This window comes from Fusarium keratoplasticum, chromosome 9, assembly GCF_025433545.1.
Source record: "Fusarium keratoplasticum isolate Fu6.1 chromosome 9, whole genome shotgun sequence".
Taxonomy (NCBI): Eukaryota; Fungi; Ascomycota; class Sordariomycetes; order Hypocreales; family Nectriaceae; genus Fusarium; species Fusarium keratoplasticum.
Genome location: NC_070537.1, coordinates 2,030,632 through 2,056,189, shown reverse-complemented (window position 1 = coordinate 2,056,189; position 25,558 = coordinate 2,030,632). Strand labels below are relative to the sequence as shown.

Below are 25,558 nucleotides of genomic sequence, written 5' to 3'. Positions count from 1 at the left end.
GGCTTCGTTTTATGCTATAATCGTAGCAAACTGGCTCAAACCGGGTACCTTAGCCAACCTTAGTTGCTCTACCCATCCTGTAAGAACCTATGCTTGTTAGAACTCTGTATTAGATGATCAACGCTAGTTCGCACCACTCATGTTCGGCTACAGTGTTGAGATGATAGGGGAGATACATACGGTCAGTTGAAGTGTGAGCCCCAGAAACGCCAGGCTGTTAATAGCAGATTCGCCATAATGCTGAGGAAGGGCTTGATCACGGCCAACCTTTGTTTGTTCACGAGAAGGACGATATTCAGGTTCATCCGATAATTGTGATTCGAGTATATAACCTATAGATCAGAGACTTACAACTTGTCCTACTGACCTGTGATTCAACTCGAACTCAGGCATAAAATCCCTCTATCCCTCTCGTCTCTCCTCAGGAACGAATATTTCATCAACACACTTTCTATCCCTCCCCCAAGACGAGCACTCTTAGCCTATCTATCCAACAATGTCACCCATCCCTACCACCCCAGCCACCACCATGACAGATGGCAAGACAAAGGTTATCGGTGGGAAGAGCAACTTCTGGCTCTGGTCCCAAGAGTCGGGTTTTGATCTTACCCATCCCGACGAACCTTCATCTCCGCCTGTCTATCCACGAATCTCACTAACAACCAGTACCGAACAGGTTACCATCGATCCAAACAAGACAGCTCTTGTCGTTGTGGACATGCAAAACTATTTCCTATCCCCTCTTCTGGGCCGCCCCTACGATGGTCCAGGCCAAATGATGGCAATCAGACTTGAGGAACAAGTCATCCCAGCCTGTCGAAGAGCTGATATTCCCATCCTGTGGGTCGGCTGGGGCTTGGACGAGACGGACCTCGACGACATACCCCCGGCCATGGCCCTCTTGTTCTCTTTTAACAACAACATTGACGACAACCCTAACGAACCGAAATACCTTGGAGAGCTCGGTGAAGACATTGGATCGCCAAAGCTCATCATCAGCGACTGCGATCACACGTCGATCGAGGCCGGAAGGGTCATGGTGCGCGACCAATGGAACACGGCCCTCTACCCGACACTAGCAAGAATGTCCCTGGAAAAGGACAAGACCATCACCAAGAAGCGACCATCCGGGTTCTGGGGAGGTACAGGCATCGAGGAGCACCTGGCCGTCCTGGGCATCACGACGCTGCTGTTTGCAGGAGTAAACACCCACCGGGGCCTCGAGGAGTCTATCCGAGATGCCAGCAACAAGGGCTGGGACTGTCTCTTGCTGAGCGACGAGGAAGATGCCGGTGAGGGGCTTGAGAAGAGATGTGGACGTGACTGGGGGTTTGTTTTGACGCCTGGGGAATTCGTTAGTGGCGTCCACTCCATGCAGACTGAACCAGAGCTGGACGATCCCTTTGACGTATCAGGGGGCCCATGTCGAGGCATGATTGCATTGAAACACCCATGATACTAGCATCGGGAGTGTTTCAGGCTAAGAGACGGGAGTAATGGGGTTACAGATAATGCCATAGCTTACCCCATCATGATCAGTCAATACTTGGTCATGATTTTGAATGAGAACCTTCCCCCTGAGTTTACGCACTGTGGCACGACAATCAGGCACAAGGCGTCCTTCTAGAACTTGAGAGTTTCAAAGGGGGGCAAAAAGTTTAAACCACGTTCCACGACAACGAGATTCTCGTTCTCCCCCGCGCCTCCGAGTCTCGGGGGCGTTCATTCTCGGCAGGTACGTATCGTCGGTGGAGCCGGTCCAGCCGGGTGGGTCAAGGGACCACGGGTCCGACGTCAGTCACCAGAGAAGGCACGAGCGAGGGGGAAAGGGAGGCGACAGTGCGATGTTTGGTGGGAATGGAGTAAGAACTAACGTTGGAAGGAACCTGAATAGTCCAGGCAAGAAACAGGTAAAAAGTGGGCAGGTGCCGATTGTACCGTCAAACCGGCCGGGTACCTTCCTGGGTTATTGACCATTGTGGATTCCTTCACCAGGCGCCCGCGCCCCCGGTCCCGGTTCCAGGCTGCGGCGGCCAGACCGAAGTGACTCTTCATTGTTCATGACTGAGCCCGTTTTGTTTAATTCATTCATGATTTCCTTTTTCTCTTAAACTGCCATTTCCCCCGCTCTTCATACTCATCCTCTATTCAACTATTTTGCGAAATTACCACATTAGGAAGGAAACGATCCTAACCTTCCCCCCTCCTCCCACCATCTCATAAGTCACCAGCGCTAGATCCCCCAACCCCATCTTCCCTTCACGCGCCCACAGATCGCGCCTCTCTCCGACTCTCGCAAACGCCTTCCCAGACTTCTTGTCCTTGACGAACAAGACCGCGAGGACGAATCCCAGAAGCACACGAGACACTCTCGCTTCCCTTTCTCTCTCCCTTGCCGAGCGAGAAAAAAACACGTACTCTCTCGCCTGCTCACGCCAATCGCCGAAGCCGCAGACGCCCACACCCTCGACCGCCCTTTCCGCAGTTTGCCGCCGCTCGCCTGACTTGAGCCTGACCGAACGTCGTTGGCGCCGGACTCTACTTGGAACAAACACACATTTCCCACCACACGAGTTTCTCGTTCTAGAGACACACAATCACTTTCAAAGACACCGCCGCATTTCCTATTGTCGCTCCGCGAGAATCGCAGACACACTCTTTCATCATGGCGCAGAAGCGGCTCATGCAGGAACTCCAACCCCTCCAGAAGGAGAAGTGGGTTAATATCGAGGTACGCAGCCTTCGCAGCCGTATATAGCAAACGCCACCTGACCTTTACTTTAACAGACCGACGACACAAACCTCTTCCACTGGAGGCTCGGCCTCTGGGTCGTCAACCCCGACAGCGTTTGGCACGGCGCCTACCTCAAGGCCGAGATGCGATTCCCCAAGGAATACCCCTACCAGCCTCCCACCTTCAAGTTCCTGACCAGGAACATCTGCCACGCCAACGTCTACTCGGACGGTAACCTCTGCATCTCGATCCTGCACAAGCCCGGTGAGGACGAGCAGTCAGGCGAGCTGGCCAATGAACGGTGGAACGTTCTCCACGGCGTCGAGTCAGTCCTCCGTTCCGTCCTCCTCCTCCTCGACGACCCCGAGATCAACTCTCCCGCAAACGTCGATGCTAGTGTCCTCTACCGCGACCATCGAAGCGAGTACAACGCCAGGGCCAAGGAGATCGTGGCCAAGTCTCAGAAGGACATCCCCGAAGGATCTAGAATGCCCACCCCCTCCGAGCTCGCCCCAGCACCACAGAAGCCTGTCGATGACGACGCCGACTTCTGGAACATGACGGATGAGGAGGAGGACTTTGGTGGCAGCGACAGCGATGAGGACATGGACGACTTTGACGAGGATGATGAGGATGAAGATGACGTCAAGGACCGCAAGTAGTCGGCCGAGGTCGTCGTTGATGACCCGATTTCCACGTTTTACGTCTATCCACCTTTGGTACGACCGGCATAGCGAGTTGATTTTTGTTTGGGCGTTCTAAGAAGTGGGCTGTCCCGGCCAGGACCAGTCCCTACGGCATTGGCATTGGTATTGGCATTGGCGAGGGGGTCGGAGCGGGACAAACTGATCGTCCTTGTGTTTTTTACTGCTTTTCGAGAGGAGCAACGGTGTGTATATCATGAGTCATTTCCCCCAATAGACCAAGAGAAGGAGGTTACTTCAGGTTATCTCTATCATGCGGCCCAAAGTGATTAGCCATCATGATTCGTCTGAGGCATAGGCCTAAATGTGATACACAATAGCTATGTCCCCATGTAGCAAATGTCCAATCCCCCGGAAAAGGATACCAACTACCAGATAAAGCCGCCAATCCTCACTGTCTCTATCAACAGAACCACAGTGAAACTCCATACATGCATAACATCCATCGGATGCTGAATGAATCTTGATGCAATTGCTCCGACAATTGTTCCCAACGCGCTCATGCAGCCATGCCCAAAGCAATATAAGAAAAGCACGCCATGCAACGCTTGCCCTTCTCCAAACCGTTTCTCCCGAATGGGTGCCCTTAGTGTTCCGGGATTTCCATATCCATGAGGTCGCCGTTTTCCTTCTTGGTTGTTGGCGCCGAAGAATTAGCCGGTAGGGTCATGAAAGCCGGGGGTCGTGCCCGTTCCTGCATCTCCGGAGCACGAGACTCTTCCGTCACCACCGGTGGACTCTTCGCCGGCGAGCTTTCCACCCGGTCGGCCCCTACCGTACTTGGCGTCATTGTGGCTGATGCTGCCTCTGTAAGGAGCTCCAGAGCTGATGCAGGTTGGGGGATCAGTGCAGGAAGAGTGTCTTGGGATGCGTCAAAGCTGTGGGCATGGTCAGGTGGGTTTCCAAATTCGGTCATTTCAGTGCCGATAGCGTCGTCCTGGTCTTCGAATGGGTTGTCGAAGCCGTTCCTGTCGTCGCTACCCAGCGAAGCTCGGTTGCTGTCCATAGAACATACACTGTCGGATCGGTGCTTTCTCTTAGATGGTGAAATAGGGTCCACAAATGTCGCTCGCTTCGTCTCACTCGTCTCGTTCCGCTCTTGATTCAGTTCCTGGTGAAAGGTCTTATTCTCCGCTTTGACGAACCGTTCCAGCTGGCTTGGAAGGGGACTCTTTGGCGTGTCGAGGGCTTCATCTGTTGCATAGACCAGCAGGGGGGTCTTGGTCTCCTGCCACATGTCACGGAACACTCGCTCGATCTCGATTTTCTGTTGATTCATTAGTACGGTCCCTGCGCATTACAACTCTCGGCTCTCCTACCTCCACCTTGACTGGCTGTTCCTCTCCAGGAGTGTATGCCATCCTCCACCACTGATCCGATGGCTTCTTGGCTTCATCGTCCAACTCTATGAGATCTGCCTCTCCCCGTCGGCAAACATAGACAATGTTGGACGTTGTAGCCACACCACGAAGGAGATACTTCTTGCAAGTCATGGGCTTTGGGCGACCTGGCTTGTCTGGCACAGTCAAAAGCCTGCCTAGGGCTCTTTGTTTGCCCACGATTTGCTCCAATTCTGCGTCAAGACCTGTACCGTGTGAGTGAATCTGCGCCATTATGAAAGCCAACAGGGCTTACCCTTCATCCTTATTTCAAGGTTCGCAAGAAGTTGCTCCGAATACTCAATCACTTGGGCAACCTTCTCATGCTGCTTTTGCGCGTCGCCATCCAGCTGGCATGGAGCAGCTCGATAATCAGGGTATTTGTCCGTCTGCAAGCCCGAATTCTCCATCGCTTGGAAACGCGCCAGACCCTCCAGGTAGCTGCGATACTCTTCCCACTGCTCTGTCGCCTTCTTTAGCAGCACTCGCTTGTCGTCGTATTTTCCGTGGTCCCAATCGTCCCACAGCCGATAAATCTGCTCTTTCTGTGTTTCGATTCTCCTCACTTCTCGCTTCGTCTGTCGCCAGGCTCGTTGAATGCGCTTCGCCTCATCCTTTCGAGTCGGCAGATACCTCTCCAGGTATAGCTCTTGGGGTATCTCGATGGAGTCGCCGGGTCCGTCGCCACCAATGTTAAGGGCCAAAACCTCTCCCGTCTCCTTGAAAAAGGCCATCTTGGACCCTGCATGGATGCCATCATAACCCAGAGCATCGCTCCACATTATATGATCGAGGGCCTCATACAGAGTCTTGGTGCAACCGTCTTCATTCTGTGAAAGATCAATGTCGAGCAAGCCAAACTTGACCTCATCCAAATCTGAGTCGCCGTCTTCATGGAATTTGCCGAGGACTGCAAGTTGCATTATAGCTTGGGTCTGGTCTCCATGTCGGCTATCAATCAGGTCATAGAACTTCCTTTCAATGCCTCTATCAACTTCAGGGAAAAGCTCTGTGAGAACTGAAGCTGAGCCATAAGCACGTTCCGTGTCATCCAGAAAGGCTATAAGACGGTGGACTTCCTCGTCGAAGGCCGTCTCATTGTGGCTCCGGTGTTCCCAGCGTAGTTCCTCGAGCATCTTGGCTTGAACCTCGGGGGATAGGATCTCTTGTCCTTTCCACCAATCGTTACGATGGCCATAGGACGAGGTATGCGTGCCCAGTCCGAGGAGCACGTTCCGAGCGATGGGAATTTCGTGCAGGATCGTAAGAAGCCCGCCTAATTTGTGGCCACCTGAATCGAAATTGCTCAAGACGAGAAAAGCAGGGGCACCCGGGGCCCTTTTTCTCTTTGAAGGCGGAGGGTCGCTGGGCGAGCTCTCCTTGGCGGGCCCAACAGGAACCATGGCCCAGCTGTTCTGATCATAGTCACTTCGGACTGCGGGTCCAAAATATGGTAAAGAGGCCGAAGGTTCTGTGACACCCGTCTCATCCTGGGGTAGTGTGATTCCAGCCTCTTGAGCCGACTCGCGGAGCGCTCGTTGCACATCATCTTCTTCCTGGGCATGGCTATTCGGAACACCTGCCGTCCTGGTCAGCGCGTTGTCGGCGTTATGAGCAAGAGTAGTACCGGGCACTTGTGCCGCAGTCAATTCCACCATCCTACCCAAAGGTGACCGGTTATTCGATCGTGAAGGAGGTCTCGAAGGAGCGCCGAGTGCGTAGGAGTCTGGTGGGGGAGTTACTCCCTGAATGACGTCGTGGTCTGAGGATTCGATGTGGAAGGCTACCAGGTCAGTTACAAGAGCAACATTCGGGTGGAGGCATACGAACAAATGCCAGCGCTGTTGTCGGTGCCATCTCTATCAGCTGCGAACATAGACTCGTCCCAAGCAGTCTGGTACTTTTGTCGAAACTAAAGCGGTTGAGCATTGACTCCGGCATCAACAAGACTTGGGTAGCTCCGCACATTGTCAGGGTTATCGAAGAACTGGGTCAGAACGGTCTCGGCGTTTCTATTATTGTGCTGTCCAACAGGGCGTGTCAGTTGCCTGGGATGTCTTGCGGGGAAGGCTGTCTGGAGCTGCTGACCTTGAGAGCTTGTGCAACCATGAAGCGATCGTCGACGGGGTCCAGACCAGCAAAGTCTATGACCTGGCCGATCTCGTCCTCGGAAGGCTCCATGGAAGCCATAATTCCGTGTTTCCTCGCGAGGCGCGGAGCTGAGTCCTACTGACGGGGTTCCAAGCTCAGTCTGACGATGCGATGCTCCCCGAGCCACGATGGAGCCAGCACGCTTTGTCGAAAAGGCGCGGGCGGAGCTGGGGTGTTGAGGGGTCGAGCGGATACCAGATCTACGCGATTGCTGAACAAGAATGATGAAAACGATGCAATAAATTCAGTCGAGGCGTTGGCAGGGGATGCGACAACCTGCTCCAGTGTAGGAATGGAGCTTGTCGAAGTGATGAGGGCAGAGGGAGCTGTTGCTCCTCAACCTAGGAAGGTGCTTGCGCTGCCAGACAGAGTGGAGGGTTCCCGTGCATGCGGAGGTACGTACCTTCACGGCCCGATAAGATAAGTGGTCTTGGCGTCGTTCGCACGTGCAGGCCACGCTGAGATGGGCATGCACTGATGCAATAAGGCTTTCAAGTTTGCTCAGTATTGTAGATGAAGGTGAATACAATTGCGGGAAATACTGAAGGGTCCTTAGGAAGTAAGTTTGATGTTGAAGGAGAGGCACATACGCAGATAGGAACTGCGTGGGCTGCTCTTTAATACTGGTACCTATAACTACAGAATGTGTAAGTCGGGCAATTGTGCAACTCTTGATGAGGCACATCGCCGAAAGTGCACGAAATTGCACGTGTCGCTAGTAACTTATTAGTTTGTCATGAGTTGCCAATTCTGGATAGATACAAACCAAGGGAAGTAGGGGTGTCTTCCTTCATCCACTTATGCCAACTACCTACCTACCTACCTACCTACCTAGGTAGGCAGGCATGAAGAAGCCAGACTCTAATCAAGAACCACAGCCAAATTCTACCGACTGCGAGTCACAGCCATAATCTCAACTAGAACCCATGGCTATCCCCCCGGGCTTGATAACTGGGGGAGGTAAACCAGTACTCTTTCCCATCCACCCGTGGGGGGTGGTGTCTCTCGTGGCCTATGTATTCCAAGGTAGCATCGCCTCATAACCAAAATTTCCCTGTGCCCTTTTCGAAGTCACCGCGTATCAGGAACACCCAGGTCAAAGCGATATGATAAGAACTCATTCAAGACACGACTAGCTCGAATGGGTCATGGGTTAGGTACAACAGTTCAAAGCGAAGATACGTCACTTTGTTTGAATCCCAACACCCTCCCAAGATGGTACTATTGACTCAACAACAGAGCCGAATAGGCCCCATCTTCGCTTGTCAGTAGCCTCAAACTGCGCCGCATAGTTGATAGAAATGGAGAACTCCATGTTGTGAACTCTTGGTGGAAGGTTCTAGAAGCTTCGATCATCAACTAGGGCCGACGGGAATAGTTGCATGCGGGTGAGCAGGGGTGCAACTTACAAGTCACCCTTACATCCCTAGTAGCTTCGGCAGAGCAGGTACAGTAAGAGACACGGCAAAGTAGCGGTGTTGTCAAAATAGGGAGCGATTGAATTATCAACAATTATCTTGCATCGACTCAGCATTCATGATAGATCACATACTTGCTTGGGCCAAGATGAGTTGCACATTTCCCCGAGTTTCGAGCCCCGCTAGAGCTGCTGGCTCCCGAGAGAGAGCTCTCGAAGGTCCAGGCTTGGACTGGATTTTCGCGCATCTGGGGCGCTGTCCCCCGCTGTCGCCAGCGTCATAGTCCGCTCATCCTTGCAAGTCAGGTATCGACAAAGCGAGCCCGACAAAGAAGGGTAAAAGAGGCTGAAAATCTTGCTTTTGGCTTCATTTCAGCTAATTTCCGGTGTAAGGGGGAGGGTTCATGTATTTTTTAGCCCACATAAAGAAATGGCTTTTGAGTTGCAGGAACATGAGGAGAAGGAATCGAGCAAGAGTGCCAGACACTATGACCTTTGTCAGTCTCGATTTGTCGATCGACGTCACCCCACCCGACAAGGCCGGCCAGGCCAGGAGCAGCCATAGATCAAGTTCTTTATTCCCTAGGCTTGGAAGCTTCCACAAGGTCCCATGCCCCAGTATTTTCCAGCGGTGGCTTCTAGCGACTGGTGTGGCCTGCCCAGGCGGGCTGTCACGGTAGCATGGCGTAGTGGTCTCCCTCGGTGCAAGTGTCACTGGACTCGCTCGCGGCGGATCCATATCAAGCTCCTCTCAGCCGCTTGGCCACTCCGCTCCATCCATCTTCTGTAAACTCACAATTCTACACTTCTAGAACTTCGCCCACGACTAGTTTTCTCTCTCTTCAATTCTTCCTCGTGACGAACACTTTTTCCCAATCCAAGGGCAAACCAAATACAAAAAGGAAAGCACACATTCAGTGCTTGGTTGTTGCTGGTTGGCGACCAACAAGAAGCAGCGCTCAATCCTGTTTTACTCCCTTCCCGTCTTCCCCTCACTTCCAGACGGGCACGCACATACGATACTCGCATCTCTCCCATCCGTTACGCACGCTTCCACCACACCTCGCACAACTTGAGCCTCGAATCCTCTCAACAAGTACGACATTGAACGCGCGCGACCATGGTCAAGGAGACGAAGCTTTACGATACCCTCAGCGTCAAGACTGACGCTACCCAAGATGAGATTAAGAAGGCCTACAAGTAAGTACCCGTCACCGTCATTGTTGCCATTCGCACAGCATCAATGCAGCAACGTCATACACAACGGCATTGCATCCCGTCTCTGGTCAGCAGATTCACCGCAACGCCCTCATTTAACCCCCAATTGATTCACGTCTTTTCCCCCTCTGTTGCTCATTCCTAGCTACACCCGTGCGAGTCGCGCATCATGCCATATTTCGGCACCATGGCTAACCATCATTTTTACAGGAAGGCAGCCTTGAAATGGCACCCCGACAAGAACAAGGACAGCCCCGATGCAGCCGAAAAGTTCAAGGAATGCTCGCAAGCCTACGAGATCCTCTCCGACCCCGAGAAGCGCAAGGTCTACGACCAGTACGGTCTCGAATTCCTGCTCCGCGGCGGCACCGCACCACCTGAAGGAGCTGCTGGTGGCAACCCCTTCGCCTCCGGAGGCATGCCTGGAGGATTCAGCGGTTTCAACTTTGAAGGTGGCATGCCCAGCGGAGGAGGCACTCGAACGTTCCATTTCAACACCAGCGGTGGCGGTCCTGGAGGCTTCGGCTTCAGCAACCCTGAAGACATTTTCGCCGAGTTCATGCGTAGTGGAGGTAGTGGCATGCATGGCGCTGGTGTTGATGATGACGACTTTGGTGGCTTCTCCTCATTTGGTGCCGGTGGCCCTCGAAGTCGCAGCTCCCGCATGAGATCTGGCTTCGGTGAGCGCGGCCGAGACACAACCCCCGAAGTCACCACAGTGGAGCGGCCATTGCCTCTGTCGCTGGAGGAGCTGTTCAATGGTGTAACCAAGAAGATGAAGATCAAGCGCAAGACATACGACGAATCAGGCAAGCGGGTACAGACGGACCAGATCCTTGAGGTTCCCATCAAGCCAGGCTTGAAGAAGGGTTCCAAGATCAAGTTTAATGGAGTTGGTGATCAAGTCGAAGGTGGCCGCCAAGACCTTCACTTCATTGTCGAAGAGGTAAGCAAGCTCCCTAGTACGATACCAAGTTTGATGTGACTAACAACCCTGCAGAAAGAACACCCTCTTTTCAAGCGCGAAGACAACGATATTGTCCACGTCGTGACTCTCGATCTTAAGGAGGCATTGACAGGATGGCGAAGGCAAGTGACGACCATTGACGGTCGGCAACTGAACCTCGAAAAGGGCGGCCCTACCCAGCCCAACAGCGAAGAGCGATATCCCAGCCTCGGAATGCCCATCTCCAAGAAGCCCGGCCAGCGGGGAGATTTCGTCATCAGGTACAAGATCAACTTCCCGACGACCTTGACAATGGATCAGAAGGAGAAGTTGAAGGAGATCCTGTAAACCCGCTTTGCTGAAGGAGGGCTTGACTAAAAGCTGGCCGAACATATGATCATTCCAACCGGCTATTCCAATGGGGCAAAGCAAATTTGTCCCATGGCAACAAGAGCCAATGATCTGAAACGACATCCCCGGCCTGGGGCCCCAGATGGCGGGCCTCACTACGGGCAAACCAGCTTGCAGTAGAGGTTGGACATACACGCAGTCCAGCCAGGAGGAATCATTTTACACACAAACGGCGTTGGGGAGTTGGGGACCTAATGAATGACGAACACTGAGCCAAGAATTTTAGGGGAGCATGAGCTGGCTGTTGACAGGAGGGAATCCAAGTTTGATTGCTCAAAGATGGCATGGCATGGAGGGCATGCATGCGGTGTAGCCTGTTAGCAGCATGGGGTTTGTTGATATCCATCGAAAGGTTGCTTTTATATAGTCTTTGGTGTTAGAAGGGATGTCTTACCTACTAGCTATTTTTATAATACCAAGGCAGATTAAATCTTGTGCGTGTTTTCCCAGCAGATGTTGATGAATGTGTTTATGGCGCAGTATAGCAGACCATGGTGAGAGAGATGCGCCCAGATTCTATCATTACGCCGAAATCCCCGAGCGTAAATAACCTGATGAAATCCCTCATGACCAACGAGAGTAAAGTGAAGAAGAGCAATGACGAGGGTATTTCACTGGTCGCCCCACCGTTGCCCGGTGTCAGCAACATGGCATGGCCGTGAAGAGCGGACGGCTCATCGGTTCGAGATTCCTGATGCGCCCCGGCGCCCCGGCCGGACGCCCGCCGATAACAAACGGGCAAAAAGAGCATTGCGGCGCAAGGTCCAAGAGAATCTTACCTGCATATCACAAAAGACGCAAATTAAATCAAACAACAAATCAGTGATCAAAGACATCATAACCGAACCAAGCCCGTTGCGCCGTTTCCTCCCCCCTGTCATGGAGGAAACTCGCGCGCTGGTGCGGGCCGGTGGGATGGATGAAAACGGGCCTAAGGTGTTTAGCGTGTTGGCGGGGGGGTTCCAAGAGTGCAGCGATGACGACACTGCCTGGCTGGAGCTTGGAGGGGGAGGGGCAGAGAAGGACTGGCACGAGGGGTTTGTTGATTTCCACATGTTAAAGTTGATGAGCATGAGTTTGGTTGAAGTGATTATGGTTTCACGGTAGAGCACTCTTGAGTTTCTGAGTGAGTCTAGTAGTTGCCCTCTATTCAAGTTGCTCAACCTGTAGTTGTTCATGCACCTTGTAAAGCATGATCCTTCCTTCCTTACCGCGGGGTTTCCTTGTTGGACCGTGGCTGTCCAGGGCTGCTCAAACCGCGCCTGCCCGCCTTACATCGAGTCAAGGTACGCACGTATGGAGTCCCGAGCGTCACATTTGGCCGCGCTCCTGCCGCGTACAAGCCAAAACCAGCCTCTAGCAGGCGCCGTAATTAGTCGCACCTGCATCTTCCCTGGATCCCGTTGCTCCAGGCTTTCAATTGAGGTGGCCTCTACTGTCGACCTTAAAAACTAGGTCCCCCCACCTCGACGAGTTGCTTGACATCTTCTTCTTTCATCCACCAACCTTTACGGCTTGCTTGTCCTTTGCTTTCTTTCGGTCTCCAATTAGTTTTACCCCTGTCCCCGAGATTTGTTACTAGAAACCGCCAAGATGCCTGAGGTACGTTTCAGTCAAAGTATTTCCCGCGCTGGTGGTCCAACTTGAGCTGACATGATGCTAGATCACCGCTCTCCTGTTCGACTGCGACAACACCCTCGTCCTCTCCGAGGAGCTCGCCTTCGAGGCCTGCGCCGGCCTTATCAACAAGATCTGTGAGGGCCGTCAGCTTGAGGTCCGTTTCACTGGCGAGACTCTGATCAAGGAGTTCGTCGGTCAGAACTTCCGCGGCATGCTCCTTTCGCTCCAAAAACTCTACAACATCGAGATCTCCCCCGAGGACCTCGAGTCCTATGTTCTCCAGGAGGAGGATGCTGTCATTGCCAAGCTCAAGGAGTCCCTCCGGCCTTGCCCCGGTGTCGACGAGCAGCTCGAGAAGCTCGCCGCTTCCAACAAGTACCAGCTTTCCGTTGTTTCCTCGTCTGCTCTCCGCCGTGTCCGCGCCTCGATCGAAAAGGTTGGACAGGACAAGTACTTCCCCGGTGACGTCGTCTTCTCTGCTGCCACAAGTCTTGAGAAGCCCACCAGCAAGCCCGACCCCGCCATCTACCTCCACGCTATACAGAAGCTTGGCAAGAAGGCCGAGGAGTGCGTCGCGATCGAGGACAGCAAGAGCGGTACCCTGAGCGGAACTCGCGCCGGCATCAAAGTGATTGGCTACGTCGGTCCTTATGCTGAGGACAAGCAGGCCGAGATGGAGCAGGTCCTGAGGGACGCCGGCGCCGTCATCATCATGCGTGACTGGGCCGAGTTCCCAGCTGCCCTGAAGAAGGTTGAGGCCGGTGAGGTTTAGAAGGAAGAAGGAGTCAGTTTCACACCAGTCTGCTTTTCGGAATACCCAGACATGACATGAGATGTCGGCGATGTAGCGCACAGAGCCGAGAAGCAGTAGATCCCACTTTAGACTAATCAATCTCGTTGAACAGCAAATGTTCTCGGTTTCACAAGCTTTTCCACGTGAATGGTTGGTGTTATGAGATGAAGGTTATCATTGGCCCAACGCTACGCCGAATTACCGAATGGGGAGTTAAGAGCACCATGTGTTGGCATGTGTTTTTTCTTTTCCTCAATCTGATGGTTACTTTCGCCAATCCATGAGAAAGCTGTTGACACTCTGCAGCGTAGACCGGCTGGGGTTCGCCGCGGGGTAGGTTGTCATGATGAAGCCCAGTCTCGACTTGATGAGGGTCTTTGTGAATGAGACATCGGCCCCTGGGATTCTAAGGTTGCCCTCGTCGTCAAACAGGTAGCAATAAATTGCCAGTGCCACTCCTATAGACAAATCCTTGCCCGACTCGCAAGCAATCACGATGCGTCCTTGGTCAGACCCCGCCAGGTAGTTGGACGCAAAGGTGCAGATATCTGGCAAGCCAGGGCGGAGATTACGACTGGCCGCTTTGCTCTTGCCGAGACCGGCCTTCATGTACGACTTGGACTGGACCCATGAGTCCTTTGGTGTTACCTCCTGTGTCAGGGCGATGCGGCACTCGGCGGGATCAGTTGGAGCGGCGAGGGGAAGGGCACAGACAGAAATGCGTGGTGTGAGCCGTACACGGTTTCCCTCATCCTTTTTACCGGCTTCGTTCTCACTGACGAGTCTGGTGATGAGATCTGGAAGCTCAGCCTCTGGTGTTTCGAGGAGGGTGTCCATGTTTTCCCAAAATAAGGGCGCTGTGAGACCATGTGCCCACATCTCGGTGTCGTCCGCTGCGCCCTGGATGTATCCTCCCTCATCCATCTCACTACCCACTACACGTCGACTGGCCGTGCAGCAAATAACCGGACGAAAATCGTCAAAGATGGAAGTAGGAGCATCATCCTCAGCTGGGAGAGAAGAGTCCGGGGTAACCCATACAGGGCGCAGGGGTTTTGTCAGACAGGTTGGCAGGTCCAGCTTGAGGGCTTTGAGAGAGGCTACAAACTCTGGGATGAGAGCTGAGATCTGGGCGTGGGTTGTCGCCGGGAGGTGAGGGGGGAGGAAGAGCCTAGATGAGGATGGGTTGGAGGGGAGGAGGGTGAGGTTGAGGACCGTGCACCAGATGGGAATTGTAGATGAGATTGCGTCGGGCATTCCTAGGATGAGTTAGAATTGAGATTCAAAGAAGGGGGTATACCGATCTATGATAGACCTACGCTTGCCACGACGGGTAGAGTCGACAATGATGATGCTATCGAAGCAAGTCAGTTCATCCTCTTCAAACAAAGAAACTAAACAATCAGTATACGATATGGCTATAAACTCACCCATCATTCTTCTCAATCAACTCGACCAAATGCATATTCAACCTCCTCGTACTAAACTTCCAAGCCCTCTCATGCCCATCCGTGCTCTTAAAGTACGCACTCCCCGCCTTGCGCGCCGGCGGGACATACCAGCTCCCGCAGCGCTCATTAGCGACGAGAGGCCTCGTGCCGTAGGCCAGAGACACCTCGCGCACAAACTCCGAGTCGGTGCGGATGCTGGTGAGCCGGTTGTGGATGGTGAGCGTCGTGCGCTTGAGAGAGGCCATGAGTTGCGACATGGAGGGTTGCTCCCGTTGGGGGAGGATGAGGTCTGAGAAGAGGGGGTCGGGCATTCTGGGCGGTGGTTTGAGGTTTTGTGTTGTATATAGAGACAAATGAAACTAGGTATAAGGGAAAGTCGATGGATGAAGTGTTGGTGTTTATATCGACGTTGTGATGCTGAGTTTTTGGTGGAGCAGAGTTGCTCGTGGTTCGTGGCTTGAGATCCACCGATAAGCATGAAACAAAGCATAACTAACCACCACGAAATCAATTGCAGTTCTCAGCCTTTTAGATGAGATTGGTCATTACTTTTTGTTCATTCTTCATCCTAGATATATACGTAAATAGCAACTGGTATTTTATCCTCCTATTCAAGCCTCCACTTGCCGTCCTCAACCACAATCTTGACCTCCCTCTTCTCGTCAATACTCCTCCGGCCAGCCTCGAGAATGGCCGTCGTGGCGATGGTGTTTTTGAGGGTAGGGAGAGGCTTGTTGTCCAGGTCCGCGGGTGTGAGCTTGCCAGAGTTGACGGCGCGACATCCGTCGACAAACTTCTCCATAGAAATGTAGCCGTAGCCAGTCTGGCCGGCAAAGTTGCCGTCCTCGTCGGGGGCGTACTTCATGTAGAAGGGGTTGTACCACATGAGCTGGCCAACAGAGTCGTCGGCCACGTCGTAGCCGCGCTTGGCCTGGTCGACGCGGATCTCGCCGTTGGCAGCCAGGTAGTGGAAGTACTGGTTGGAGTGAACACCGGCCCTCTGGGGTGCCGTCCATGAGGCAGTGTAGACACCAACAGCGCGTTTGCTGGGGTCATCCTTCTTCAGCCAGGTGACGAGAAGAGAGATGGTGTCCTCGGTGGCAGGGTCGCAGCCCAGGTCAAGAGCAACACCCTTGGAGGAAGAAGCTGTGACGGACACGGGGACGTATCCGCGCTCCTGGACCATGGAGTCGCAGATGTCAATGTGGTGGCTGTTGAGGTAGTAGGAGATGTCCGACTCCTTTCCGGCCCAGGCCTTGAAGGTCTCGAGCTGCGACTTGGGCTGGGACATGTAGCTGTAGAAGTAGTTGAAGTCGCCGAGGGTCTGGGCCTTTGCGCGGGCGTCGGCGTAAGCGGGGTCGAAGCGCTTGTGGTGCTCGACGTAGACGTAAACGCCCTTTTCGCGAGCCAGCTCGACAAGTTCCTGGTGCTGCTCGAGGATCTTGACGGCGGGCTTGGTGATCATGACGTGGATGCCGCGCTCAATGGCATAGCGGGCGATGGGGTAGTGAGTAGGGTCCGGGGTGAAGATGGTGATGGCATCACCGGCCTTGAGGCCGTCAATGGCGGTCTTGTAGGCATCGGGGTCTACAGAGTTGTTGTCGGGGAAGGAGTCGAAGGAGGTGTCGAGGTTGTTGTAGACTTGGGTGATGTTCTTGTGAAGATGCTCGCCTACGGGTGTTAGTCATCATGACACGAAGCTGCTGAGGGAAGAACATACGGATGGCAGGGAACTTCTTGCCATTGACACCGACCATGCCCAGCTTGTTGACCTTTTCGCGACGTCGCAGGTCAAACAGACTGAGGCCGACAACACCGACCTTCTTGTCTGAGCCAGAGGCACCGCCGCCGACAAAGCCGGTGGTGTACTCGCCAGTACCGATCTGCAACAGTTAGACTGGGTCAATTCGGTTGAATTTGGGGTGTAACTCACCATCAACACGTTAAGAGGCTCCATGGTGAATGTGAGGGTTGTGTAGAGAGGTATCGTAAGAGAGGTGTTGGCGATGACGAGGGGTAGGCGGGGGAGGGGCAGAAGCTATGATGAGAGCAAAGCGACAAGCAAAAAGAAGCAAAAAGAAAAACTCGCAAGTACTTGTAGCAAACTCGGGTGCAAAATTCACTAAAGCTCTAGGCGAACAGGTGGAGATGTTCTGATACACAGCAAGAATGATCAACAGGAATTCACCTGGACATGAGGTTGAATATGAATGTTTCGCTCATGTCTCCGATATACACCAAATTACAGGTTCGGGGTTCCCACCGAAGTGAGGGGTCAAGGCAATTGGAGGATAAATCGAGCCCGGCGAGAAATCCCCCCAATCCCGAGGCAGAGAGTGCTTTCAAACTATGGGGGGAGGGGGGAAGTCATGATGGCAGGCCCCCGGGTAAAATCTGATGTTGTATGCGCTCATGTTTGAGAGCTTTGAGTGGGGAAGGGGAAATCTACGATTTGGGACGATCCGGGGGATGGGGAAAAGAATGGCATCATGTGGTTTGCGAGTCGTTTGATGGCTTGTGATAATCCTCCCCCAGACGGATAGACGGCTATAGATGTCGGGGGTGGAGAAGCAAGCAGAGGAGTTGGAGTGAAGCATGAAAGTGAAGCACGGGGTGAAGCTCACGGAACGGTCATGATTACCAGATGGGGAAAGTAGGATCAGGAACCCAAGTTTCGAGCTAGGTAGCTATTCCGACGAGGTGTGAGAAATCCGTCGGGGAAATAAATCGACAGTTCAAGGTGAGAGAAAGCGAGCGAGTGAGAGAGAGAGCCACCCCCAAAGCATCAGAGCATGTTGTAGGATCATCGCAGGCTGCAACATTTGGAGCGAGCGAATAAAGAGCCCATGAGGGGGAGGGGTTGACATTGACCCATCCCCCACCCCCACAGCAAGGAAGTACCTGGCTCCCCCCGCATTGCCTGGAAATACCCGACGGCCAATTACAGAGCGGTTGATTTGGTTTCACAGTGTGAGGCGCATTCAAAGGTTCAGTCATGATATCTCATTAAACGCCCTTGCAAGTCATTTCAGATACATGAAAGACGAAAATACATGATAAACAGTGGTTCTCGATCAAAAATCACTTGCATGACTCCATTTATCACCTGTAACCACCCATCCGTGAATCATCTGCTCCCGCCTGTACAGTATCAACTCGCTCCTCTCACTGGTGGAACAACTTTGGGGGCCGCCGCCGAAAATTCCCCGTCCACCCAACGCCATGGAAACCCACCACCCCCCATCAACACCAAAACGTTTCTACATCACCACCACAACTTATACGCATCTAATTCGTATTCACACGCCCAGCACCGGTTACTCTTCCGGCCATGCTTCATTAGGGGGGACTTTGTCCGCCCTAGTTCCGGCTCAACTCAGCTCGCCTCGATGATGCACTTTGCCTCTCACGCACACTGTAGCCCTCGACCGGGGGAAGCTTCTCCTCCTGGCTAGGCAATCGGCACGAGGCTACCATCAGAGCGTGGGATGTCCAACATGGGACCCTCTAGAATCCGCATCGTCGTCTCAGTAGCGTCGCGCCCATCCCGTCAGCCCGGTTCCCCATGCCGGGACTAGTCCAGGGATGCAAGACTTCGCCGGCCTCTTGGGTTGTCGATGAGGGATGCATCCACGGGATATCTCGCGTCGAGAAGCAACCTTCTGCCGAATGCGGTTCACTTGATCTGTGAAAGTGCCGATCTCGCATTCCTCCTCATAGGTCAAACCCCCGCAAGCCAAGATGGTCACCGGTCAGATTGGTGATGCGCCTCAATCTGATCGAGTCCTTGGCCGCGGCCAGGCTATAGACGGAATTTGATTATGCGCCAACATGGCATTGGTCGTCTGTTTCTACAATGACCATCTGTTTCGTCTAGTTTCGCCCGTCTAGCAAGGATGCTCCGGTCAAGGACGTGTGGCAAGCGAAACAGCTAACCAACAGCTCGCTTCCAGTCGTTTCTCTTACAGATTGTCGCGCAATTCAATGCCGTACTACCGCTCAGAGGTCCAAGGAAGAGAAAGTAAATGTCTCCTCGGCTTGCATTGCATGCTCCATCGAAAATGTCACGTCCTTGGGGGAAATAATCGAGCCAATACCCGCGCGACTCCTTGCGCACTTGACTTTTCCGAAGCGAATCCACCCCCAACTTTAGCCTCACGCACGCCGCAGCCATTAGCTCCCGAAGACCACTCCTCGCCTCGGTATTGCATTTGATGTTTCTATAAAGTCCCTCGCCTTCCTTTTTACCCCTGGTGCTGTGTTTTTGCGTTGTCTTGTATTCTGGTTTCATTTGTAACTCCCATCTCCATCTCCTATCCCACAACTCATCCTCCCCCCCACAGCCATCATGACTACTTCCAACGGTGCTACAAACGGCTCTAATGGCCACACTGGCCCTCGCCGCCCGCTTCCCACGGGTATTTACGCCCCTGTCATGACCTTTTTCGACCCCGAAACTGAGGATCTCGACATCCCCGTCATCAAGAAGCACACGGTGCGACTGGCCAAGGCTGGCCTTGCTGGTCTCGTGACCATGGGCTCCAACGGCGAGGCCGTCCACTGCACCCGCGAGGAAAAGGTTGCTGTCACTCAGGCCACCCGAGAAGCCTTGGACGAGGCCGGTTTCGAGTCTACCCCTATCGTCTTTGGCGCCACCGAGGGCAGCGTCAGGGGCACCATCGAGTTGTCCAAGTTGGCCTACGCTGCCGGCGCTGACTACACTCTTGTCCTTCCCCCCTCTTACTACCGTGCCCAGATGGACGAGGAGGCCATCTACAACTACTTCATCGACCTCGCCGACGCCAGCCCCATCCCCATCATCCTGTACAACTACCCTGGCGCCGTCTCTGGTGTCGACATGGACAGCGATTTCCTCATCAAGCTCGCCAAGCACCCCAACATCATCGGCACCAAGTTCACATGCGGTAGCACCGGCAAGCTCACCCGAGTGGCGGGCGCAAAGGACGCCAAGACTCCCTTCAGCGAAGGCTCTGGCTACATGGCCTTTGGTGGTATCGCCGACTTCACCATCCAAACTCTCGTCAGTGGCGGCAGCGGAATCATTGCTGGCGGCGCCAACGTAATGCCCAAGACATGCGTGCACGTCTGGGACCTGTACGTCAAGGGCAAGCGGGAAGAGGCCGAGGCTCTCCAGAAGAAGCTGTCCAAGGGTGACTGGGTGCTCACCAAGGCTGCCATCGCCGGCACCAAGTCGGCCATCCAGAGCTACTTTGGCTACGGCGGATACCCCCGACGGCCCCTCAAGAGGCTGTCTCCTGAGCAGACCAAGGCGATCGAGGAGGGTGTCCGTGAGATCATGGAGATTGAGAACTCGCTATGAGTGAAGATGGTTTGAGGGGTTTTCAAGACACACACAAGACGATATGGGATTCTGCATAGCGTTGCATTTATATCTAACTTTGGAGCACTTTTATTGCCCATGGCACACTATCCAAAAAGTCGCGAAAGGGAGTTGCAACCCTGGGTTTGAGGCGCGGATAGACTAGAATGAAGACGGTTCTAGTACCCCGAGTTAGTCTAGTATATGAGATTACGAGTATTCATAGAACGGAATGAAACAGGAATGAAATTTAAGTTGTTGTGTTGGTTCGTTGTGATCTGACTGTGCTAGATGAGATATTGGCGGTGGACAATCGGGCAGAGGTAGTTAAGTGTACTTTACCTTGTTTAAGTCACGTCGAGAACAAGTTGATATTTGGTATCTGCAAAATAGTTCCCCCAAAATCTGAAACAGCTCATACGAATCACGATACTCCTTATTATTCCTCATTACCACCTCACAAGCGGAGCCGGAGTCAATAGCAGGTATCCAACTCCGTCTTCGGTGCAAGCTACCCTGTACGTGGAACCGGAAAACCGTCAACGTCATTGGCTGCTGACAGATCTACATTCTTCCCCCGCTTCCGATAGGCCGCTACTCGCCGAGTATACCCCGGTATAAGCACGCGAGCGGAAGATAAACACATATGTCCGTCTCCGGCCCTTCACGATTGTTCAACTCTTCTCTCAACTTCTTTCATCTTTTTGTGAATTTGGCAGTGAAATTATGCGTGGGAACGCGAGTGGAAGTTCGCCCCGCGTCGAGGACGAGCGGGTTAGCGATGAGCGGACACCGCTGCTCAAGTCGACGACGGATCAACCTCAGGATAGACGTCCCGAGCCAGCCAGCGAGACGCCGGGGAATGTCACTGAGCGAGGAGTGCCTGAAGGACAGGAGGAGGAGACGACGGTTGTCGCAGAGGAGGTGTCGTTTGCAAAGCTGGCCCTCATCTTTTCCTCGGCGTGGGTTGGCGTCTTCCTGGGCGCCATCGACTCGACCATCATCGCGACTCTCTCGGGTCCCATCTCGAGCGAGTTCCACTCCCTCAGTCTGCTTTCGTGGCTGGCAACCGCCTATCTAATCTCCAATGCCGCGTGCCAGCCAATCTCTGGTCGCCTTACCGACATCTTTGGCCGCGGACCTGGCCTGGTCTTTAGCAACATCTTTTTCGCGGCCGGCAACCTCATTTGCGGTTTGGCACGCGATGAGTCTGTTATGATTCTTGGACGAGTTGTTGCGGGTATCGGAGGCGGTGGATTGATGAGTATCTCGACTTTCCTGGGCTCGGATCTCGTCCCGCTGCGCAAGCGAGGTATTGTCCAGGGCCTGGGCAACATTTGCTATGGCTCTGGAGCTATGTTGGGCGGCGTCTTTGGCGGCTTCATCAACGACCACACCGCTTGGGGCTGGAGGTTGGCCTTTTTGATCCAGGTTCCTCCTGTCCTCTTATCAGCCGTTGCTGTTGCGTTCCTGGTCAAGGTGCCCCCGAAGCAGTCGGACAAGTCGTATCTCGCGCGCATCGACTTTGTAGGAGCTCTTCTTACATCGTCGTTCCTGGTGCTGCTACTCCTGGGCCTCAACTCTGGCGGCAATCTCGTCCCCTGGATTCATCCCCTGCCGCTGACGACTATCCCTTTGGCCGTCATCACCTTTGGACTGTTCCTGCTTTGGGAGAGCAGAGCTCGGCAGCCTATTATCCCTGTCAAACTGCTTCTTGAACGGACTGTACTGGCTGCTTGTCTCTGCAACCTCGTCTGCAGCATGGTCGTCATGGCGGGCATCTTCTACGTTCCGCTCTACCTGCAAGTGCGCGGTGCCAGCGCCACCCAGTCTGGAGTTCAGCTTCTGCCTTCACCCGTTGGTATCTCTGTTGGCTCGCTCTCTTCGGGCTACATTATGAAGAAGACGGGGAGATACACCAAGCTGGGCGTTGCGGGTCTGCTCGTCCTCATCCTGGGAGTCGTCCTCTTCACGGTCCAGGACGAGCATAGCCCCTCGTGGCTGACTGCGACCGCTTTCTTCTTTGTCGGTTCTGGCTACGGCTCCATGCTCACGACGACACTTCTTGCCTGCATTGCCGCCGTGGACCACTCCCAACAGGCCGTGATTACGTCTGCAACTTGTAAGCCTGAAAAATTTCTCAGCAATCAACGCACGACTCGCTAACCATGTTCCAGATCTTGCTCGAAGCCTCGGTGGCACTGTGGGGGTGACCATTGGCTCCGCAGTCTACCAAAACATCCTCAAGGCCCGTCTGTGGGAGCGGTTCGGCAACGAGCCCGGCGCCGCGGACGAGATTAGCCGAATCCGGGATGACCTCGAAGAGCTCAAGCACCTGCCCGAGGGGTGGTATGATGGGGTTATGGCCTCCTTCATGGAGGCTTTTAGGGGCGTGTGGTTGACGCTGCTGGGCATGTCCATCCTGGCGCTCATCTGCGTTTCTATGATGAGGCAGCACACGCTGCACTCGAATCTTGAGAGGCGGTAAGCAAAACTTGGTTAGAGGCGATTTGAGATGGATCTATGAAATGATAAAAAGCAGTGAATAGTCTAGATTGGATATCAAAAGGTGGTCATGGGGACGATAGAGGGTGACTCTGAACAATATTAACATTAGCTAGAAGTTAGGCATTAGCGTTCACAAGACTCTACCTATTAACAAGACATTTTAAGCATATGAATGCTGGCTTATTTACTGGGCCCCTCTAGTACCATGATTAGATTTATGATCGAGCTCTTTTCGCCCTATCGCAACAACGTCATGATGTAGCTTTGGCAGTGTGTTGCCAGTGCAAGCTAACATCGTCCATAACAACCACAACTGCACTGAAAAAAATGTCGACAACAACAAATCTTGATGGGTAACGCCTTCCTCAAGAATCTAATAATCTCCATGGTCTAAACATAGCCACCGCAACTTCCGTATTGCGCTTGCACGTTAGCTCAAGGTAAGCTTCAATCCTCCATCACGGGGCGGCATCATTACCCGTACACAATATCACTCATCTATACCGTCTATGGCATCAGTACTGACAGTCATAACTATGTCTTCAAGCCCTAGATCTAGATCTGAATCGGCCTCGGCGAACAAGGTCTTACCGATGAGAGTAATGCATCAGCCATCTTCTCCCGCCATGGACGAGTGGGATGAGGCTATGCAAGATGTCCAGCCATCTGAATCCAGCATGGAGACGACCACCGAGGCTAAGCGGGATGAAGAGAGTCCCCTTGATGCGGATGGGTCCCCCTTGGACGATATCGGCCCAGGCCTAAAGTCTAATGACAGTGATGGAAACGCAGACGACACCAACAGCCACATCACCGACCCCGAGGTCATCTCCATGGACCTCACCCCTATTGAGAACAATATGCCGCGGGACTACATCGACATTGCCGTTGCCTTCCCTTGTCCTCGGGTCAGCTACTTCGCGGTCCAGCGGCTCGAGACCGAACGCGAGACATTCAGGGCGTTTTACCAGGCCCTCCAGCGCTGGCCTTTCCTGGCGGGTACCATCAAGGTCGTCAAAGGGGAACATGGAGACAAGCTCACTCTTGTGCACTCGCGTGGCCTGACCAGGGACATTGTGAGTCGCCTCTACAAGCTTCAACCCCCCAGCGGGGACAACTGCGAGGAGGCCATCTTCTCACCCCACGACGCCCCCCTGAGTTGCTACCGAAGCGACTGCTTCTTTGACCATGACCAAGATGTCGACGCCGATGGCTTCCCCCCTGTGACGCTTCAGATCAACTTCAAGGATGGCATGCTCGTGTTGGGCTTCTCCCTCAGCAGAGTACTTTTTGATGGATTGGCCATCAACAACTTTCTCCGGCAGTATCTGAGAAACACGGCCCGCTACAGGACGACACACCCAGGTTTGTGATTCCGGATATGGACCTGCGTCACTAGAGAGCTAACGCGTGTGACAACAAGTGACCTCGCGAGACATGCCTGACACAATCGACCCCGGTCCAGACAATGGATACAACCTCCCTTTCTGGGAATGGGACCAAAGCTGCACCCCCGAGTTGCCGACTCCTCGCAAGACCCTGTTGGTCCATACGTTCTATCTCAAGGCTGAGGACGTCAACCGTCTCCGGGAGTCGATTCGAGAGCACGACGCCGATTCTCAGTCTTCTTGTTTGCCCTCGATTCAAGACTGTGTCTTTGCACTCTTTTGGCTCACTATTATGCGTGCTCGCTGTGAGGCTGGGATGCTTATACCCAGTGACGCTGCTTCTGCCCACGTCATGAAGCCTGGTTTCTCCAAGAAACCTCACCCTTGGGAGTACATTGGCAACAGTACTGTTGATGCCGTCGCGACCTGCCATGTTACAGACTTGGCTGGCCCCTTTGTGACGTGGAATGACCATGAGGCCGTAGTCACTGATCATAGACGACTGGCATACGCCGCCCAGCTCATCAACACCGCCCAGCAAAAGATTGACAACAGATATATGAAGAAGCTCCACGGTCTGAAGCAAGCCATCAGCCCTGCCGAGGATAAGCTCGCGAGTGACTGTGCCCTCCGACGCCACACCACCAGTGTCTGCTTCGAGGATTGGACGGGTTACGCTTCCTATTGCGAGGGCGAACTCCCCTTCATCACCGACTCCCAGCCATCGATTTTTGCTTGCCCAGATCAGCTCAAGGAGGGGACTGTGATTCTTCTTCCTCGCGAGGATAAGACCAGTGGACCAGAGGACTGGCCCATTTGTGTCTGTCTAACAAGAGACACTATAGACGTTTTGGAGGGTGTCCTGCGTGCTGAGGACTGGTTGCTCGATGATGACGATGATGATGAGCCCCTACAGAAGCCTAAGATCAAGGTGAAGCCTCAGCGAGTGCTTAAGCCCAAAGCGAAGCCTGGGGAGGGCAAATTCAAGTTGGAGTATTAACTCCTCCCACGTTTACCGAGTTGAGGAGAGGATATTCAGTCGGCAGGCATGGAAATGATCATCAAGGTCCAGGCCCAGTGCCAAGAAGTGTGTATCTAGGTCCAGCCACAAATGGTATAGGAAAAAGACTTCCCGTTAGTCGAATCACATCCTCAAGAGACTGAGCTGTGTAACGTTGACTCTCTGTGCCAAGCCCGTGTTGAACGTTTTGAGAAGTAAGCTTTGTCTTGCCCGAGGCGCTTTGCCGAATATAGACGTTTTGTCACCCAAAGAGCGAGGATGTGCTCATGGATGGAGCGGATGCGGGAAAGAGAGCATCTGCTGGATTTGGATACCAGTTCATCTCTCCCTTTTGACCAGAAGCCTCCATTCCTGGCGTTTCTCTTGACGTGACTGTGTGTAATGGACACTTGTGCTGGACGGACAAGCTGATCAGGGTGTAAAACCCCCTTAAGAACTAAACAACCGCAAGGCCAGCGACCATGGAGATTCGAAGG

At 53.5% G+C, this 25,558-nt stretch overlaps 9 protein-coding genes and 1 pseudogene across 10 annotated transcripts, besides 1 other annotated feature; 7 read left to right on the top strand and 3 right to left on the bottom strand.

The window, feature by feature from the left end:
• Positions 1–496: 496 nt before the first annotated feature.
• NCS57_01151300 (Isochorismatase domain-containing protein) lies at positions 497–1,456 on the top strand (the record flags this gene model as incomplete). The annotated part of the gene is made up of 1 exon (XM_053061227.1): positions 497–1,456. The coding sequence occupies one exon, from the start codon at positions 497–499 to the stop codon at positions 1,454–1,456; it is 960 nt and encodes a 319-aa protein (XP_052909613.1).
• Positions 1,457–2,665: 1,209 nt separating this feature from the next.
• NCS57_01151200 (UBC core domain-containing protein) lies at positions 2,666–3,396 on the top strand (the record flags this gene model as incomplete). Its single annotated transcript, XM_053061226.1, has 2 exons — positions 2,666–2,731; positions 2,788–3,396. The coding sequence occupies 2 exons, from the start codon at positions 2,666–2,668 to the stop codon at positions 3,394–3,396; spliced, it is 675 nt and encodes a 224-aa protein (XP_052909612.1).
• A 628-nt stretch (positions 3,397–4,024) lies between these two features.
• On the bottom strand, positions 4,025–7,007 carry NCS57_01151100 (uncharacterized protein; the record flags this gene model as incomplete). Its single annotated transcript, XM_053061225.1, has 6 exons — positions 4,025–4,705; positions 4,758–5,023; positions 5,074–6,600; positions 6,648–6,729; positions 6,784–6,840; positions 6,906–7,007. The coding sequence occupies 6 exons, from the start codon at positions 7,005–7,007 to the stop codon at positions 4,025–4,027; spliced, it is 2,715 nt and encodes a 904-aa protein (XP_052909611.1).
• A 2,498-nt stretch (positions 7,008–9,505) lies between these two features.
• On the top strand, positions 9,506–10,897 carry NCS57_01151000 (J domain-containing protein; the record flags this gene model as incomplete). The annotated part of the gene is made up of 3 exons (XM_053061224.1): positions 9,506–9,585; positions 9,814–10,549; positions 10,604–10,897. 3 exons carry the CDS (start codon positions 9,506–9,508, stop codon positions 10,895–10,897), a joined length of 1,110 nt encoding a protein of 369 aa, XP_052909610.1.
• Positions 10,898–12,553: 1,656 nt separating this feature from the next.
• On the top strand, positions 12,554–13,352 carry NCS57_01150900 (uncharacterized protein; the record flags this gene model as incomplete). Its single annotated transcript, XM_053061223.1, has 2 exons — positions 12,554–12,562; positions 12,624–13,352. 2 exons carry the CDS (start codon positions 12,554–12,556, stop codon positions 13,350–13,352), a joined length of 738 nt encoding a protein of 245 aa, XP_052909609.1.
• Positions 13,353–13,637: 285 nt separating this feature from the next.
• NCS57_01150800 (uncharacterized protein) lies at positions 13,638–15,135 on the bottom strand (the record flags this gene model as incomplete). Its single annotated transcript, XM_053061222.1, has 3 exons — positions 13,638–14,632; positions 14,693–14,727; positions 14,804–15,135. 3 exons carry the CDS (start codon positions 15,133–15,135, stop codon positions 13,638–13,640), a joined length of 1,362 nt encoding a protein of 453 aa, XP_052909608.1.
• A 296-nt stretch (positions 15,136–15,431) lies between these two features.
• Positions 15,432–16,781, bottom strand: NCS57_01150700 (GFO-IDH-MocA domain-containing protein; the record flags this gene model as incomplete). The annotated part of the gene is made up of 3 exons (XM_053061221.1): positions 15,432–16,495; positions 16,545–16,707; positions 16,758–16,781. 3 exons carry the CDS (start codon positions 16,779–16,781, stop codon positions 15,432–15,434), a joined length of 1,251 nt encoding a protein of 416 aa, XP_052909607.1.
• A 2,391-nt stretch (positions 16,782–19,172) lies between these two features.
• Positions 19,173–20,165, top strand: NCS57_01150600 (uncharacterized protein; the record flags this gene model as incomplete). Its single annotated transcript, XM_053061220.1, has 1 exon — positions 19,173–20,165. One exon carries the CDS (start codon positions 19,173–19,175, stop codon positions 20,163–20,165), a length of 993 nt encoding a protein of 330 aa, XP_052909606.1.
• A 678-nt stretch (positions 20,166–20,843) lies between these two features.
• On the top strand, positions 20,844–22,653 carry NCS57_01150500 (annotated as a pseudogene). Its single transcript has 2 exons — positions 20,844–22,287; positions 22,343–22,653.
• Positions 20,844–22,653: a sequence feature.
• A 646-nt stretch (positions 22,654–23,299) lies between these two features.
• NCS57_01150400 (uncharacterized protein) lies at positions 23,300–25,061 on the top strand (the record flags this gene model as incomplete). Its single annotated transcript, XM_053061219.1, has 2 exons — positions 23,300–24,038; positions 24,097–25,061. 2 exons carry the CDS (start codon positions 23,300–23,302, stop codon positions 25,059–25,061), a joined length of 1,704 nt encoding a protein of 567 aa, XP_052909605.1.
• Positions 25,062–25,558: the final 497 nt, after the last annotated feature.